This window comes from Schistocerca gregaria, chromosome 2, assembly GCF_023897955.1.
Source record: "Schistocerca gregaria isolate iqSchGreg1 chromosome 2, iqSchGreg1.2, whole genome shotgun sequence".
Taxonomy (NCBI): Eukaryota; Metazoa; Arthropoda; class Insecta; order Orthoptera; family Acrididae; genus Schistocerca; species Schistocerca gregaria.
The window spans coordinates 459593965-459609174 of NC_064921.1; the positions used below are offsets into that span (position 1 = coordinate 459593965).

The following is a 15210-nucleotide window of genomic DNA, read 5'->3' on the forward strand; positions in this document are numbered from 1 at the left end:
TGAGGAGTTTGATGGAGTCAGGTGAAAGGTTTTGTAGGGGGCCTAAGGTTCTGAGGATTCCTTGAAGCTCCGCCTGGACATCAGGAATGGGATTACTTCGGCAAACTTTGTATGTAGAGTTGTCTGAAAGCTGACGCAGTCCCTCAGCCACATACTCCCGATGATCAAGTACCACAGTCGTGGAACCCTTGTCAGCCGGAAGAATGATGATGGATCCGTCAGCTTTCAGATCACGGATAGCCTGGGATTCGGCTGTGGTGATGTTGGGAGTAGGATTAAGGTTTTTCAAGAAAGATTGAGAGGCAAGGCTGGAAGTGAGAAATTCCTGGAAGGTTTGGAGAGGGTGATTTTGAGGAAGAGGAGGTGGGTCCCGCTGTGATGGAGGACGGAACTGTTGCAGGCAGGGTTCAATTTGGATAGCTCCACCAAGAGTGTCTTTCCGCCGTCCACCTAACCTTCGTAACCTCTTGGTTCATCCCTATGAAATCCCCAAACCACCTCCCCTACCCTCTGGCTCCTACCCTTGCAACCGCCCCCGGTGTAAAACCTGTCCTATGCACCCTCCCACCACCACCTACTCCAGTCCTGTAACCCGGAGGGTGTACACGATCAAAGGGAGAGCCACATGTGAAAGCACCCACGTGATTTACCAACTGACCTGCCTGCACTGTGATGCTTTCTATGTGGGAATGACCAGCAACAAACTGTCCATTCGCATGAATGGACACAGGCAGACAGTGTTTGTTGGTAATGAGGATCACCCTGTGGCTAAACATGCCTTCATGCACGGCCAGCACATCTTGGCACAGTGTTACACCGTCCGAGTTATCTGGATACTTCCCACCAACACCAACCTATCCGAACTCCGGAGATGGGAACTCGCCCTTCAGTATATCCTCTCTTCTCGATATCCGCCAGGCCTCAACCTCCGCTAATTTCAAGTTGCCGCCGCTCATACCTCACCTGTCTTTCAACAATTTCTTTGCCTCTGTACTTCCGCCTCGACTAACATCTCTGCCCTTAACTCTTTGCCTTTAAATATGTCTGCTTGTGTCTGTGTATGTGCGGATGGATATGTGTGTGTGTGTGTGAGTGTACACCTGTCCTTTTTTTCCCCTAAGGGAAGTCTTTCCGCTCCCGGGATTGGAATGACTCCTTACCCTCTCCCTTAAAACCCACATCCTTTCATTTTTCCCTCTCCTTCCCTCTTTCCTGACGAAGCAACTGCCAGTTGCGAAAGCTCGTAATTCTGTGTGTGTGTTTGTGTGTTTTGTTCATGTATATATATATATATATAGAGATGAAGGGTTCATTTATGCACAATAATCTGCTGCTTTAAATAAACCAAATTTCTTCACAGCTGAAATACTGAATCTGATTCTATACCTACAGGAGATGGACAAAAATAAGGAAATATCATGAAAAAGGCATCCTTGAACATAACTGAAGATGCTGGCCAAGCCAGCAAGCCAGAAAGTTCCACTGTATTATCTGACCACAGATAGTATTTGTACAATATCCTCAATACACTGCAGGTGTCAGTTGTGATCAGAATGGTGTTCTGTGTAGTAGCGCATGGATTATATCATTGCTGAGCGCATTCGATTGTGTGCACATTGTTAGTGCTCATATGGTGGGTCCTACTATACACAAATGACCAAAGTGTTTGACATATCAAGAGCCACTATATCAAAGATTTGCCCCACATACAGGGAAAGCGGAAGAATAAAATCTGCTAAGTCACATCTTGGATGGAAGTGGTGTTGAGTGATTGTGACAGATGGTCATTGAAGAGGATTATGACAGAGAAAAAAGTTGACGGCAGCTACAAAACTCACTGCAGAACTGAATGTCTCACTCACAAACCCTGTAAGCACCAAAACAACATGGACGGAGTTCTAAAGCAGGGAATTGTAGGGTGATCTGGAATTCCAAAACCATGCATCAGTGATGCAAAAGGCTGTATCAGGAAAATGGAGTGCATTAGCCACAATGCCTGGACTGTGGAGCAATAGAAGATAATCATGTGGTCAGATGAGTCTTGTTTCATACCATTTTCAACTTCTGTCTGAGTTTATGTTTCAACAGTAATACATAGTGGGAGTTCAATGATGATTTGAACAGCCATATCATGGCATTTCATGGACCTTGTAGTTATTCTGCAAAACTGCATTATTATCAAGGATTATGTGATAGTTGTGGCTGATCAGGTAAATCCTATGGTAAAATGCTTGTTCCCCAATGGTGATTATTTGTTATAAAATGACAGGGCCTCTGTTCACACAGCTCATGTCCTCCAGTACTTGTTTTGAGTGCACATGGATGAAATGTTGCATCTCTCCTGACTACCACATTCACCAGGCCTCAATAATGTTGTTATTTTGTGAACTACTTTGGAGGAAAGGGTGCACAATCGCTATCTATTTCCATCTAGATTACCTTTCTTATAGATTAACTGAAGTTTTATGGCATTGCTGGTGTAGCCAGCCCGTGCATAGTGTCATATTTAACCATAAGTATGCAGAAAGCTGTACATAGTAATTCAACCAATGTAGTCTGGGGACATTATTTTGAATGAGAAGAAATCACATATGTGATTCCCCAAGGCTCAGTCTTAGGTCCATATATATGTAAATGATCTTCTGTCTAATATAAAACAGGGAGAATTAATTCTTCTTTCAAATGACACTTGTACTGTAATCAATCCAAGCACACATACACCAACAGTTGAAATGCTTAACAATGTTCAGTTTTAAAAAGACAGAAAATAATCAGTTTTGCACATCTAGGGGTACTACACCAAATATAAGTGTAACACATTCTGAGAAAATAATAACTAGCATGGAAACATCAAAATTTTTGAGTATCCATAGTGATGAGAATTTAAACTGGAAAAAGGACATTTCAGAACTCTTCAAACAACTTATTTCAGCCACATTTGCACTTAAAATCACGGCAAATCTTGGAGAGAGACAAATCAGGAAGGTGACATATTTTACATATTTTCATTCAATAATGCCATATCAAATAACGTTCTAGGGAAACTCATCTTTAGGAAAGTCTATATTAACCAAACACTTGCTGTAAGAATGAGATATGGTCTTTACCCACGATCATCCTGTAGAAATGTGTTTAAGGAGCTGGGCATTCTGACAATTGCTTCACAATGTATTTATTCTCTCATGAATTTTGTTGTTCAAATGGAGCAATGACGTACATAACAGCAAAGCCAGAAGGAAAAATGACATTTATTACTCCACATTAATGCCGCCTTTGGCAAAAAAGGGGCACACAATGCCATGAGTAAAATATCTGATAACTTACTCAGCAACATAAACTGCCTGATAGACACCAAAGTAAAATTTTAAAACAAACTGAAAAAGTTTGTTCTTAACAACTCCTTCCATTCTGTAGAATAATTTATATCACAGTAATGTGTACTTTTATTTGTGTACTTATTTTATTTAGTCTTTTGATCATATGTAGTAAAATGAACATGATGATACTGAGTTTAACTGTAGTCATTACAGAGAACAGTTTTCAAGATTATATATAGTTCTAATTGTTGTGTGTTACAAAAGTTACAGATCTATCCTTTATTGTACTTCAAGTACTCAATTAATGAATAGAAACAGTGATACTACAGATATTCTTTAACGAATCTTTCAAAAGCATTAGCTTTTGGTATACATTTTATATCATTTGGCAACTTATTGAATTTTTCTATTTGATTGACTGGTAGTAAATGCAAGTTACATTTTAATTTAGTGTTATGATAACGTCATTCACATATTTTTGTAATACATGATCATTTCCAATTACATTTTATAAAAATATATATTAGTGAGCCAAGAGTACACATTATGACAGAGGTAGCACTTTCATGTTTTAAATATTGGCTTACATGTCTATCTCAGTTCCCTGTAATAATCCTATTGACCCTTTTTGGATTCCGCAGGTCCTCAAAGCTGCTCGTGAGTTTCCCCAGAATATGAGTTTGCATTTTAGATGAGCATTAAAATATGTGTAACAGGCAATTACTTGAGAGTGTTCATTTATGCATCATTATAGAGCCCTTAAAATGGCAGCCAGTACTCAACTTGGCATTAATGTTTTCAATATGTTTGTCTTGTTTTAGGCCACTTTGAATTTAAATGCCAAACATTTTGTCTCTTCTTTAGTCACAATAGATTGTTGGTTGACCATGCTGTCTGTTTTAATGTTATGAAAAGGTTAGTTGCTAATCACCAATCACCATATAGTGGTGTGTGTGTATGCTATTTTTGACAAAGGCCTTGAAGCTAACTGTCCAACAGTCTTTTTGTTGTGCCTGTCTATGACTCAGCATCTCCCCTGTATAGTGAGTAGCAACTATCCTTTTCATAACATTGTTACATTCCAACCTAGATTTTCCAAGATGATGTTTTGACTGTTATGGAAATTAAATCCTATTGTTTTCATTTTGTTTACTATAAGATGATTTGTTGCTTATCCTTTACTTCATTGATTTGTAACAGAGTTTACTTCATGTTGGATATCATCATTTTTTTGCTGCTTTCTCTAGTACTGTTGTGTGTCGTGACCCATCATGTATATCTAGATCAGTGATATATATCAGCAAGAGAAGAGGTCCCTTTATTGCTTCCTGAGGTACCCTACAGGTGATTCGGTGTTCTTCTAAGGTGATTGGGTTTTCTTCTGACAGGTATTCTGAGACTATTTGTATTTTTTCATTTACATGTCTAAGACACACTTTTTGCTTGTGGTCACTGAGAAATGAACAGATCCATTCATTTACTAATCCCCTAATGCATAGTACTCTAACTTGTTTAGAAGAGTTCTGTGGTTTACCGTGTTGAAAACTTTATAAATCTAAAAATATACCTGAAAGTTGCTGTTTTTCTTCGACAGCTTTTAAAACAGCAGTTATATATTCATGGATTGTTGTCTTAGTTGATTTCTTACATTGGAAAACATGTTGAGAACTAGCTAAAGTTCCATTTTTATTTATAATCGTTATTAACTTATTATACATTACTGTATCCAATACTTTTAAAAAACAGCATGTTAATGTAATGTGTCAGTAATTTGGCACAATACATTTATTACAAGCATTGAATATCAGAAAAACTTAGAATATTTTTAGCTAATCAGGGAAGATGCTCATCTCTAATGAGAAGTTACATATATGAAAGAGGAGGTCAATAACGTTTTGCAGCAGTACCTGGTAAGATTCTACTGTGTATGTTATCAATTCCTGCTGAGTATGTTGTTTTTAGATCTTTAACACCACTGACTATTTCCTCCGTGCCTTCATGATCTGCAAACATTGATTAGTTTACAGCTGATTATCTTGTTTTCTGCCGATTTCCAACAAAACTAGTTTTTGTTAAATTCTCAGTTACTACAGTGAAGCAACTGTTGAATACATTTGCTATTTCAGTTGGTTCTGTAATCTTTTAATTGTAATGTAACAATAGCTTTAATTTTATTTGTAGATTTTTAAAAAAATTCTATACCTATCACTGTGCATTCTTTTTGCCTGTTTTATGACCTTTGACTTTGAGGTTCGCCGATGACATTGTAATTCAGTCAGAGACAGCAAAGAACTTGGAAGAGCAGTTGAATGGAATGGACAGTGCCTTGAAAGGAGGATATGAGATGAACATCAACAAAAGCAAAACGAGGATAATGGAATGTAGTCGAATTAAGTCGGGTGATGCTGGGGGAATTAGATTAGGAAATGAGACACTTAAAGTAGTAAAGGAATTTTGCTATTTGGGGAGCAAAATAACTGATGATGGTCGAAGCAGAGAGGATATAAAATGTAGACTGGCAATGGCAAGGAAAGCATTTCTGAAGAAGAGAAATTTGTTAACATCGAGTATAGACTTAAGCATCAGGAAGTCATTTCTGAAAGTATTTGTATGGAGTGTAGCCATGTATGGAAGTGAAACATGGACGATAAATAGTTTGGACAAGAAGAGAATAGAAGCTTTTGAAATGTGGTGCTACAGAAGAATGCTGAAGATTAGATGGGTAGATCACATAACTAATGAGGAGGTATTGAATAGGACTGGGGAGAAGAGGAGCTTGTGGCACAACTTGACCAGAAGAAGGGATCGGTTGGTAGGACATGTTCTGAGGCATCAAGGAATCACCAATTTAGCATTGGAGGGCAGTGTGGAGGGTAAAAATCGTAGATGGAGCCCAAGAGATGAATACACTAAGCAGATCAGATTTAGAAGGATGTAAGTTGCAGATGAAGAAGCTGGCACAGGATAGAGTAGCATGGAGAGCTGCATGAAACCAGTCTCAGGACTGATGACCACAACAACAACAACAACAACAACAACAACAACAACATGACGTTTTGTAAAATTTTTGTTTATATTTTGTTGTGAAAGTGCATATATGCTGCGAGATTATTTCCCTTGCAGGTTTGGTGTTTTCTTTACCTCTGGCAAGAAGTTCTAATTCCTTTAGTAATCTAGCCATTGCCTCTTGCACTAGTTCTGATATTTACCATTTTTAGAGGGAAGGCAGTATCAAAATGTTGTATCAGTTTTAATAGAAATATGTTACATTTTGTATCCATACTTTGCATTTCATAGAAGATGATGAGTAGGAATTACTAATTTATAAAGAAGACTTTTTAATGTTCAGCATGGAGCAATATTAAAAATTAGTTTGCAGCATGAATGTGAAATGACTGATTCCACATCATAACAATTTATCACAAAAATGATTCACAGAACATGTAACTAACTAATTAACTAGAACTTGCTATTATTTTGCAGGAAGAAAGGTGTAAAATACCCTTGTAAAACATACAGGATTTGTATTTATCTATTCAAGATGACTGGGAGCTGTTTTGAATCCCAGTGGTTTTCTAACACCATGTTAGGCATGTTAATGTGTTGTGTTTTTAGTGTTTCCATATTTTTGTCCACCGTCTCATATGTACCTATGCATACAGGTAAAACAAATGTCTATACAGTTTCACAATCTTACCAGTCTGAAGGCTTCATTCACATTGTGTTTCCTCGCTCTTAAAAAAGCTAAGAGGAATGTGTCATCAGTTCTTGAATAGAGCCCTTTTTCGCCTGAAAATCACCAAACATTTTTTAAAAAATATTTTCATCATGTAGTTGTAACCATTCAAAAGAAGAACTTTGTAATTTAACTAATTAATGGAAAATCTCATATAAAGATGTGAAACAATTACTAACAAAGAGATAGAGGGGCTGGCCAGTACTTACCTCAGCTCAGTACAGCCGATAGAAACACAAAAAACAACCGAAAATTTAAGCTCCTAGCTTTCGGAATAAATGTTCCTTCATCAGGGAGGAGAGAGGGGAAAGAAAGGGAAGAAGGGAAAGTGGATTTAGTTACTCACAACCCAGGTTATGAAGCAACAGGGAAAGGAAAACAGGGAAGGTAGCAAGGATGGAGGCATGGTTGTCAGAGGGAAGCCAAAGATATTCTACTGCAGGTACTGTGCCAGCTTCAAACCAAAGAGGATGCATACAGAAGTAAAGAGGTATATAGTATAAAGATGTAGGATGTAAAGATGCATGAATGGCTAAAGAGGAAAGGGAAAGAGGAGAAGACTGAAAAGTAAATGGGAGTGAGGTTGTTTAACGTAGGTTTAGTCCAGGGGGATGGCGGGATGAAAGGATGTGCTGGAGCGCAAGTTCCCATCTCCGCAGTTCAGAGGGACTGGTGTTGGGTGGGAGAAGCCAAATGGCACATACAGTGTAGCAGGTTCCTAGGTCCCTAGAATTATGCTGGAGGGCATGCTCCGCTACTGGGTATTGGACATCTCCTAGGCGGACAGTTCGTCTGTGTCCGTTCATGCGCTCAGCCAGTTTAGTTGTTGTCATACCGATGTAAAAGGCTGTGCAGTGCAGGCATGTCAGCTGATAAATGACATGTGTAGTCTCACACGTGGCCCTGCCTTGAATTGTGTATGTTTTCCTAGTAGCGGGGCTGGAGTAGGTGGTTGTGGGGGGATGCATGGGGCAGGTTTTGCAGCGGGGTCGGTTACAGGGGTAGGAACCGCTGGGTAAAGAAGGTAGTCTGGGAATATTGCAGGGTTTAACAAGGATGTTACGGAGGTTAGGGGGACAACGAAAGGCAACTCTGGGTGGTGTGGGGAGAATTTTGTCAAGGGATGATCTCATTTCAGGGGTTGACTTGAGAAAGTCATATCCCTGGCGGAGTAATTTATTGATGTATTCGAGGCCAGGATAATATTGGGTGACAAGGGGGATGCTTCTGTGTGGTCTGAGGGTAGGAATATTGTTGTTGGACGGGGAGGAATGTATTGCTCGGGAGATCTGTTTGTGGACAAGGTCTGCAGGATAGTTGCGGGAGAGGAAAGCACTGGTCAGGTTATTGGTGTAATTGTTGAGGGATTCGTCACTGGAGCAGATACGTTTGCCACGAATACCTAGGCTGTAGGGAAGGGAGCGTTTGATGTGGAATGGATGGCAGCTATCAAAGTGAAGGTACTGTTGTTTGTTGGTGGGTTTGATATGGACAGAGGTGTGGATGTGAGCTTCAACAAGATGAAGGTCAACATCCAGGAAGATGGCTTTGGTTTTGGAGAAGGACCAGGTGAAATTCAGATTCGAAAAGGAGTTGAGGTTATGGAGAAAATTAAGGAGTGTTTCTTCACCATGAGTCCAGACCACAAAGATGTCATCTATAAACCTATACCAGGCCAGGGGAAGCAGCTGTTGGGTCTTCAGGAAAGCCTCCTCCATGCGGCCCATGAAGAGGTTGGCATAGGATGGAGCCATCCTGGTTCCCATGGCAGTTCCCCTGATTTGTTTGTAGGTCTGGCCTTCAAAAGTGAAGTAATTATGGGTGAGGATGAAGTTGGTAAGTGTGATAAGGAACGAGGTTTTTGGAAGATCTTCGGGTGGGCGTTGGGAGAGGTAGTGCTCAAGGGCAGAGAGACCATGGGTGTGTGGGATGTTTGTGTAAAGGGATGTAGCATCTATGGTGACAAGAAAGGTTTCAGGTGGGAGAGGAGTGGGAATGGATTTGAGGCGTTCTAGGAAGTGGTTTGTGTCCTTGATGTAGGATGGGAGTCTGCAGGTGATAGGTTGGAGGTGTTGGTCTACCAGAGCTGAGATACGTTCTGTTGGGGCTTTGAAGCCTGCTACAATGGGACGGCCAGGATGGTTCTCTTTGTAATTTCTTGACTGTATTTTAATAAGAAATAATTCCAAAATGTGGATGCTCAAAAAGCACTGTCACAAAAGGTGGACAAGTTGCAAAACTTTTATATCCTTACAATAACTTTTTAGAGTGCAACTTTTTTGTGGAATTATACCAATTAACAGGTGGCCCTTTCATAATAGCTGTTGACTGTTGTAAGGTACATATAGTCACCCAGAAATACCTATGGTTTGGTAGAGAGTCATAAATCTATAAACTGACAAGTGTGATCTTTTTAATGTTACCAGCAAGGATGATTAGATGATGAATGTGGGTGGAGTTCCTGGAATGAATTCACATCGTGAGGTGGAGCATTAGTTAAGGTGTTGAACTCACATTCAGAAGAAGCAGTTTTCTAATCCCTATCTGGCCATCTAATTTTTTGATTTCTTTGTCTCCCATCCTTGTTCTATATGAGCTGGTGTTCAAGCTCAAATGATGATCTAATCAACTGGCTGTCAAACCAGAACCTTCCTTTAAGGAGATACATTGAGACAACTTAAAATGATGGGTAAACAAATGACTGCACAAGAAGTCTTGAGAATGTTTCTGCCATACCCTTTAGGCATTAGCAATGATGCATATTAGAGGTGAAAAACCAGGCAGCAATGATGGGAGTACATTACATCAAATCAAATGCAATGCAATAATAAATGAAATGGAAGAAATGCTACCATCTCCAAAGAAGTCAAGATATTGGGTTAAAGATTGTGAACAAAATGGAGGGCTTTGCTCAATAGTTGACTATGATTAATGAAACTGATAAAGAAAAGTAACGTGAAAGTAACCATGATCTGAGGGCATGATACCTGAAGTGGTCAATGGGCAACTGCCATAACTTCTCCTTTTCAGACTGTGTTATATGATAATTTTGTTACTGGAGACAATTTTGATAATATTAATCACAGCACAAGTATTGAAGTTAGCTACAGATGTCAATTGAAATTAAACTTATTAAGCATGCTTTGAAAACATTCCAATCATTATATGTTTCCTGATGTAAGACTCAATTTGAAAGAAATTCATTCTATTGTTTATGCAACACTTAAATGCAAAATTCTTGTTTTATTTTCATTTGACTAAACTGCATGGCACCATATCAGTATTATGTAGCCTCCAATATACAAGTAAATAAATAAATCCCAAATTATAATACTACACTACTGCCACATTTTTGACAATTAATGCCTGTTGTAATAAATTTGTCAATCTGTGTATGAGAGATTAATAGTAACCACAAAATACAAGTAGTAAGTGTATGACACTTTATTTTCCACAATGACAATCAAATATAGATAGTTGCTACAGAGCACCCCCCCCCCCCCCCCCACACACACACATACCCAGCAGTGCAGAGCATGGGAAGGACGAAGGAGTGTCAAAATTGCAGAGTCATCAATGAGGACGTACGGGATGAGCCACTCTGGTGATGGACATAATGTTTGTTCATAATGGAGTTGGTTGATTATGGTAAGGCATCTGTCTGTGTTGATGAATGCAGGGATAGTGTCTTCATCTGGGTCAGATGGAGTGTGGAACGTGCAATGTAGCGCTATAGGAGTGGTGGGAGGATTCTCCACAGAAAGCAGGTGAGTAAGGAGGACAATCAGCAGCCCATCTCACAGTTAACAGAGAGATCATTGATGGGATACATTGAAATGTCAACAACAAACCTCATTCTCCCCAAGTGGGCAGAAGAGGGTGACAGTTCCTGAGGCATGGCAGTAGTCACAGACAAGGAGATAAGAATTGAGTCGGTTTCCTCATCAAAATGGGTGAACATGAATCACTGCGAGGGAAAGCACATGGTGTCTGTTGGGTGATATAATGGGATAGGAAGTCCACACTGGACAAAGGCTGAGTAGAAGGTGAAGGGAAGGGAATGGAATTGTTCAAGATCCATCCTGGTTTCACATGGTCAAGTGATGCCACATAGTGCTTGCCTTAGAGACAAATGTCAGCAGCATTCACAGAACAGGCAATGACCTTACAGGGAACTGAATATAGGGGCCAAAGGGCAGGCTGAAGAGAATTGTCTTGAAGCATCATGTACTCACAATGTGGCAACTCTTTGCATAGGAACACTCAAGGCATAGAGTGACAACAAGGAGGTGCCAGTCTTATGTGGGCCATGTGTGAGCATAGATGCTAGACAAAGGTAGGCAGCTCAATCAAAGAAGGAGGAGCATCGTCCTCAGCAAACTTGGCTGGAAGAACAAGAGGTTCACTGTACAAGATCTTGGCCAAAGATGCATGTAGATCATCTTTGAAAGCAGTGTGGCCCATGGTGCAGCCTCTGACCAGAAGGCATTCTGGCACATAAGAGCAGTTCTTAAAGTCCTGATCCAACACTCCACCGAGCTATTACTCTGATGATGATGTGCCTTAGTGTGGAATTTGTTAGAGACACACACATTGCACAGTTTAGTGAAAAGTGATTTCTCAAATTGCTACCCTGGTTGGAGGTGATGGAGGAGGGGCACCCGAAGCGTGTGAGCCAGTCACTGACCAAAATTTGTGCTACAGATTCAGCAATAATATCAGATAAAGCAACTGCTTTGACCCACCTGGTGCTGCAATAATTAATGGATAGTATGTACCGACAACCACCTGAATGGGGTAAAGACCTAATGAGATTGAGATGAACACGATGAAATAAGCCCTTAGGATGTCAAACTAGCATGCCAACCAGTTTTGCTATAGTTGCAAAGAGAGGCAGCCCTGAGACCAAGCATGGTAGTCGTCGTTCAAGCACCACCACATGAAATGCTCCATGGCCAACCTAACAGTAGCTGTAATGCCAGGGTGGGCTAGGTTATGTAATGTCAAAAAAAACTTGAAAGCAAAGAGATATTGGAACCAGAGATCTGGGAGTACCCATGAAAACATCATAAAAGATTGGAGATGTTGAGCCAGGTAGATGACAGGACTGTATGATCAGGGACGATGAAGGGTTGTTGACCGAGACCTGCACATCTGCATCCAGAAGCTGTTGTCTCATGAGTACATTCAGGTCAATGACAGAAGAGACAGCACACCGTATTTACTCGAATCTAAGCCGCACTTTTTTTCCAGTTTTTGTAATCCAAAAAACCGCCTGTGGCTTAGAATCGAGTGCAAAGTAGGCGGAAGTTCCGAAAAATGTTGGTAGGAGCCGCCACAACTAACTTCTGCCGTCAAATACACAGGATGGTCAGAATGTGTGAAATGCTTGTAGGGATGTTAAAGGGCAGGTTGTACTGAGACATAAATGTTAAGAAAGAAATTCGATACGTTGCTCCGTTTCCGAGTTATTTAGCATAGAATTTAGCCAATCGGGGCGTCGCGCGCTTGCATTCAAGCAGCCTGCCAGGGGCGGTGTTGCCCAACGAGTGCTTTGTCTCATTAGTTGAAACTTGAATTTACGCGCGCGATGATCTGATTGACTAACTTCAATGCTAAATAACTCGGAAACAGCGCTACGTATCGAATTTCTTTCTTAACATTTATGTCTCAGTACAACCTGCCCTGTAACATCCCTACAGTTATTTCACATATTTTCTGACCACCCTGTATGTAGCACTACACAGGCATGCTTTGCAGGCACAAAGATAAATACTGGCGCCAAAACCACTGCGTCGGTATAAAAAAAAAAAAAAAAAAACATTATCCAACGAAGTAAATAAAAATTCCGTATTGTTCATCTTTGAATGTAGCAGCATTTCAATTTACTACAAAAATCCGACTGGCAAGACTGGGATGTTTGTCAATATGGCCAACTCTACGTTCTGAATTTTTTCCTACCTGTGAGAAGAGATGGTTGCTAATAGGAACTTTTATGAATTGTAAATCACATGCAGAATTCTCTTCACCATAAGAATAATACGAATATAAACTTTTTGCCATGTATTCTTTCGTGTTTGCTGCTATCTCATTTAAATCCTGTCTGCCTAATAAACTACGAAACTAGAGTGAGACAACAGCAAACGCGGAAGAATATAAATATCATGTCTTGTTTATACTGGTATTATTCTTATGCCTAATAGTGATACAGTCAGAAATGAAGCACGGCAACTGACTAGATTTTTAAATCTAAGATGACTCTAATTTCTGTGCAGAACGTAATGTACTAAAGAGGCGTCTGCAAAGATTTTCAAACGGAGAAAAATTTTCGCTAAACTCTCATCTATCATACGCAGTCTATTATTTGGTTTTTGTTGATCATTATCATAGAAAGCAGCAGTGTAAGTAACAACAAATAGCAGTCTCTTGTCATGGTTTTGCTAATGAAACAATTCCTGTCCTTTTTTGTTGTAAGCAGCGGAAGCGCACACAAAAGTAAGCCGTGCCGCGAGCGGCGACAGGCCGTAAACACTCATTATCAGAATGCGACAAACAATGCACAGTACAGTAATCCATTTTCAGCTGAGTGACGTAAACATCTACAACAAAGAGAACGGCACTTATCAGATCAAAGAAAAATAAGCAATCGATTCAAAGCAAACTAAGCACGTGGAAAAGGAAGGGTACCCGTATAAATACGGACAGAGTGCCTGACGCACAGCAATGGCTACCTGGTAAAGCTTAACTGCTGAGTTTATGACTCGAACCAAACTACTGTAGCTGTATCATCATTCATTCGACCTAAATTGTCTCTCATATTACAATGGACCAACTTTGTTTCGATTTGGAGGCGCGGCCTAAAACTTTTCTCTCCCCTTGAATTTCGAGTCTCAAATTTCAGGTGCGGCTGAGATTCAGAAAAATATTTTTTTCTTGATTTCAAGTCTCATTTTTCCGGTGCGGCTTAGATTCGAGTGCACTTAGATTCGAGTAAATACGGTACATATACATCATGTAGTCTGTCAATGACAGGAAGAGACAGCATACCCACACGACATGCAGAGTACCATGATATTACCGGGCCCTTTAATGTAACAGATATCAGTCATATATTGACATACTAGGTCCATATGGCCAAAGCAGCAAGGATATACACCAGGCTAGAGGTTGTCAAGGGCATTAGTCAGCAATCAGTGGTCGGTAAAAACAAGGACTTCTTGTCCCTCAGAGTCCGCTCAGAAGTAATGTGTAGCCTCATAAATGGCCAGATGCTTCCTGTCGAAGGCTGACAGACTGGAATTTTTTTGGAGAAGAAATGCAAAGGGTGAGAGGGATCACTGACTTGTTGCTGTAAGGCAACTCTGATGGGGGTTTCATTCACATCAGTAGTGATGGACAGGTGAGCATCAGTGATGGGATGTGCCAACGTGGTTGCATTTGTAATGGCCGTCTTGAGATCATGGAAAGAGAAATTAATATCTTCAGACCAGTGAACCTTATAAGGCCCAGAAGTGTTTTCTCTAGCCAAAGCATGGGTTTACAGAGGCCTGAAAAGAGATGGCATGGGGAATATGATGTCAAAAAAAGTTCACCACCCTGGGAAACCATCTCAGTTCTTGATAGGTTTCAGGATAGGGAGATTATTGATTAGATCAATGCAATCAGACATTGGGCAGATACCCTCAGATGAGACAGAATGCAGAATTAACAAGAAATGGGATGTAAGAGCATCGAAGTTGTGATTTTTGTGGTCAATTTCCACACCGTGGTCAGAAAGGCCTATAGGACCTGTTGAAGAAGACATTTATGTTTCTCAATGGAGGAAGAAAAGATGAGGATGTCGTTGACGTATGCAAAACAAAACCAGTATAGAGTCAACAAAATGCTGCCAAGTTTGTGCTGCAATTTTTAGATCATATGGCATGAAGCAGCATTTGAACAGTCCAAAGGGGTAGTGATCGCTGTTTTTGGAATGTCATTCTTAAAAGTTGGAATCTGATGGTATCCTTTGCACCAGTCAGTCATGCTGAAGACTTGCATGCTGTGAAGCTGGTTGGCCAAGTCCTAAATGTGGGGAATAGGGTAATTGTCCAAAGAAGTACAAGTGTTCAGTTTCTGGAAGTCCCTGCAGAGGTGGAAAGAACAGTCTTTTTTGGC

The 15210-nt window shown here is 40.3% G+C and overlaps 1 protein-coding gene across 4 annotated transcripts in view; it reads right to left on the bottom strand.

Moving 5' to 3' along the window:
- The window catches only part of LOC126325807 (clavesin-2-like), a 142863-nt gene that overhangs the window by 19864 nt on the left and 107789 nt on the right, over positions 1 to 15210 (bottom strand). For 3 of the 4 annotated variants that reach the window (XM_049995296.1, XM_049995305.1, XM_049995313.1), the window contains one exon: positions 7015 to 7106. The exons of the other annotated variant lie outside the window; for it this stretch is intronic. In XM_049995296.1, the coding sequence (XP_049851253.1) occupies positions 7015 to 7106 (92 nt within the window). The remainder of the gene's footprint in view (positions 1 to 7014; positions 7107 to 15210) is intronic. 4 annotated transcript variants of the gene reach the window in all.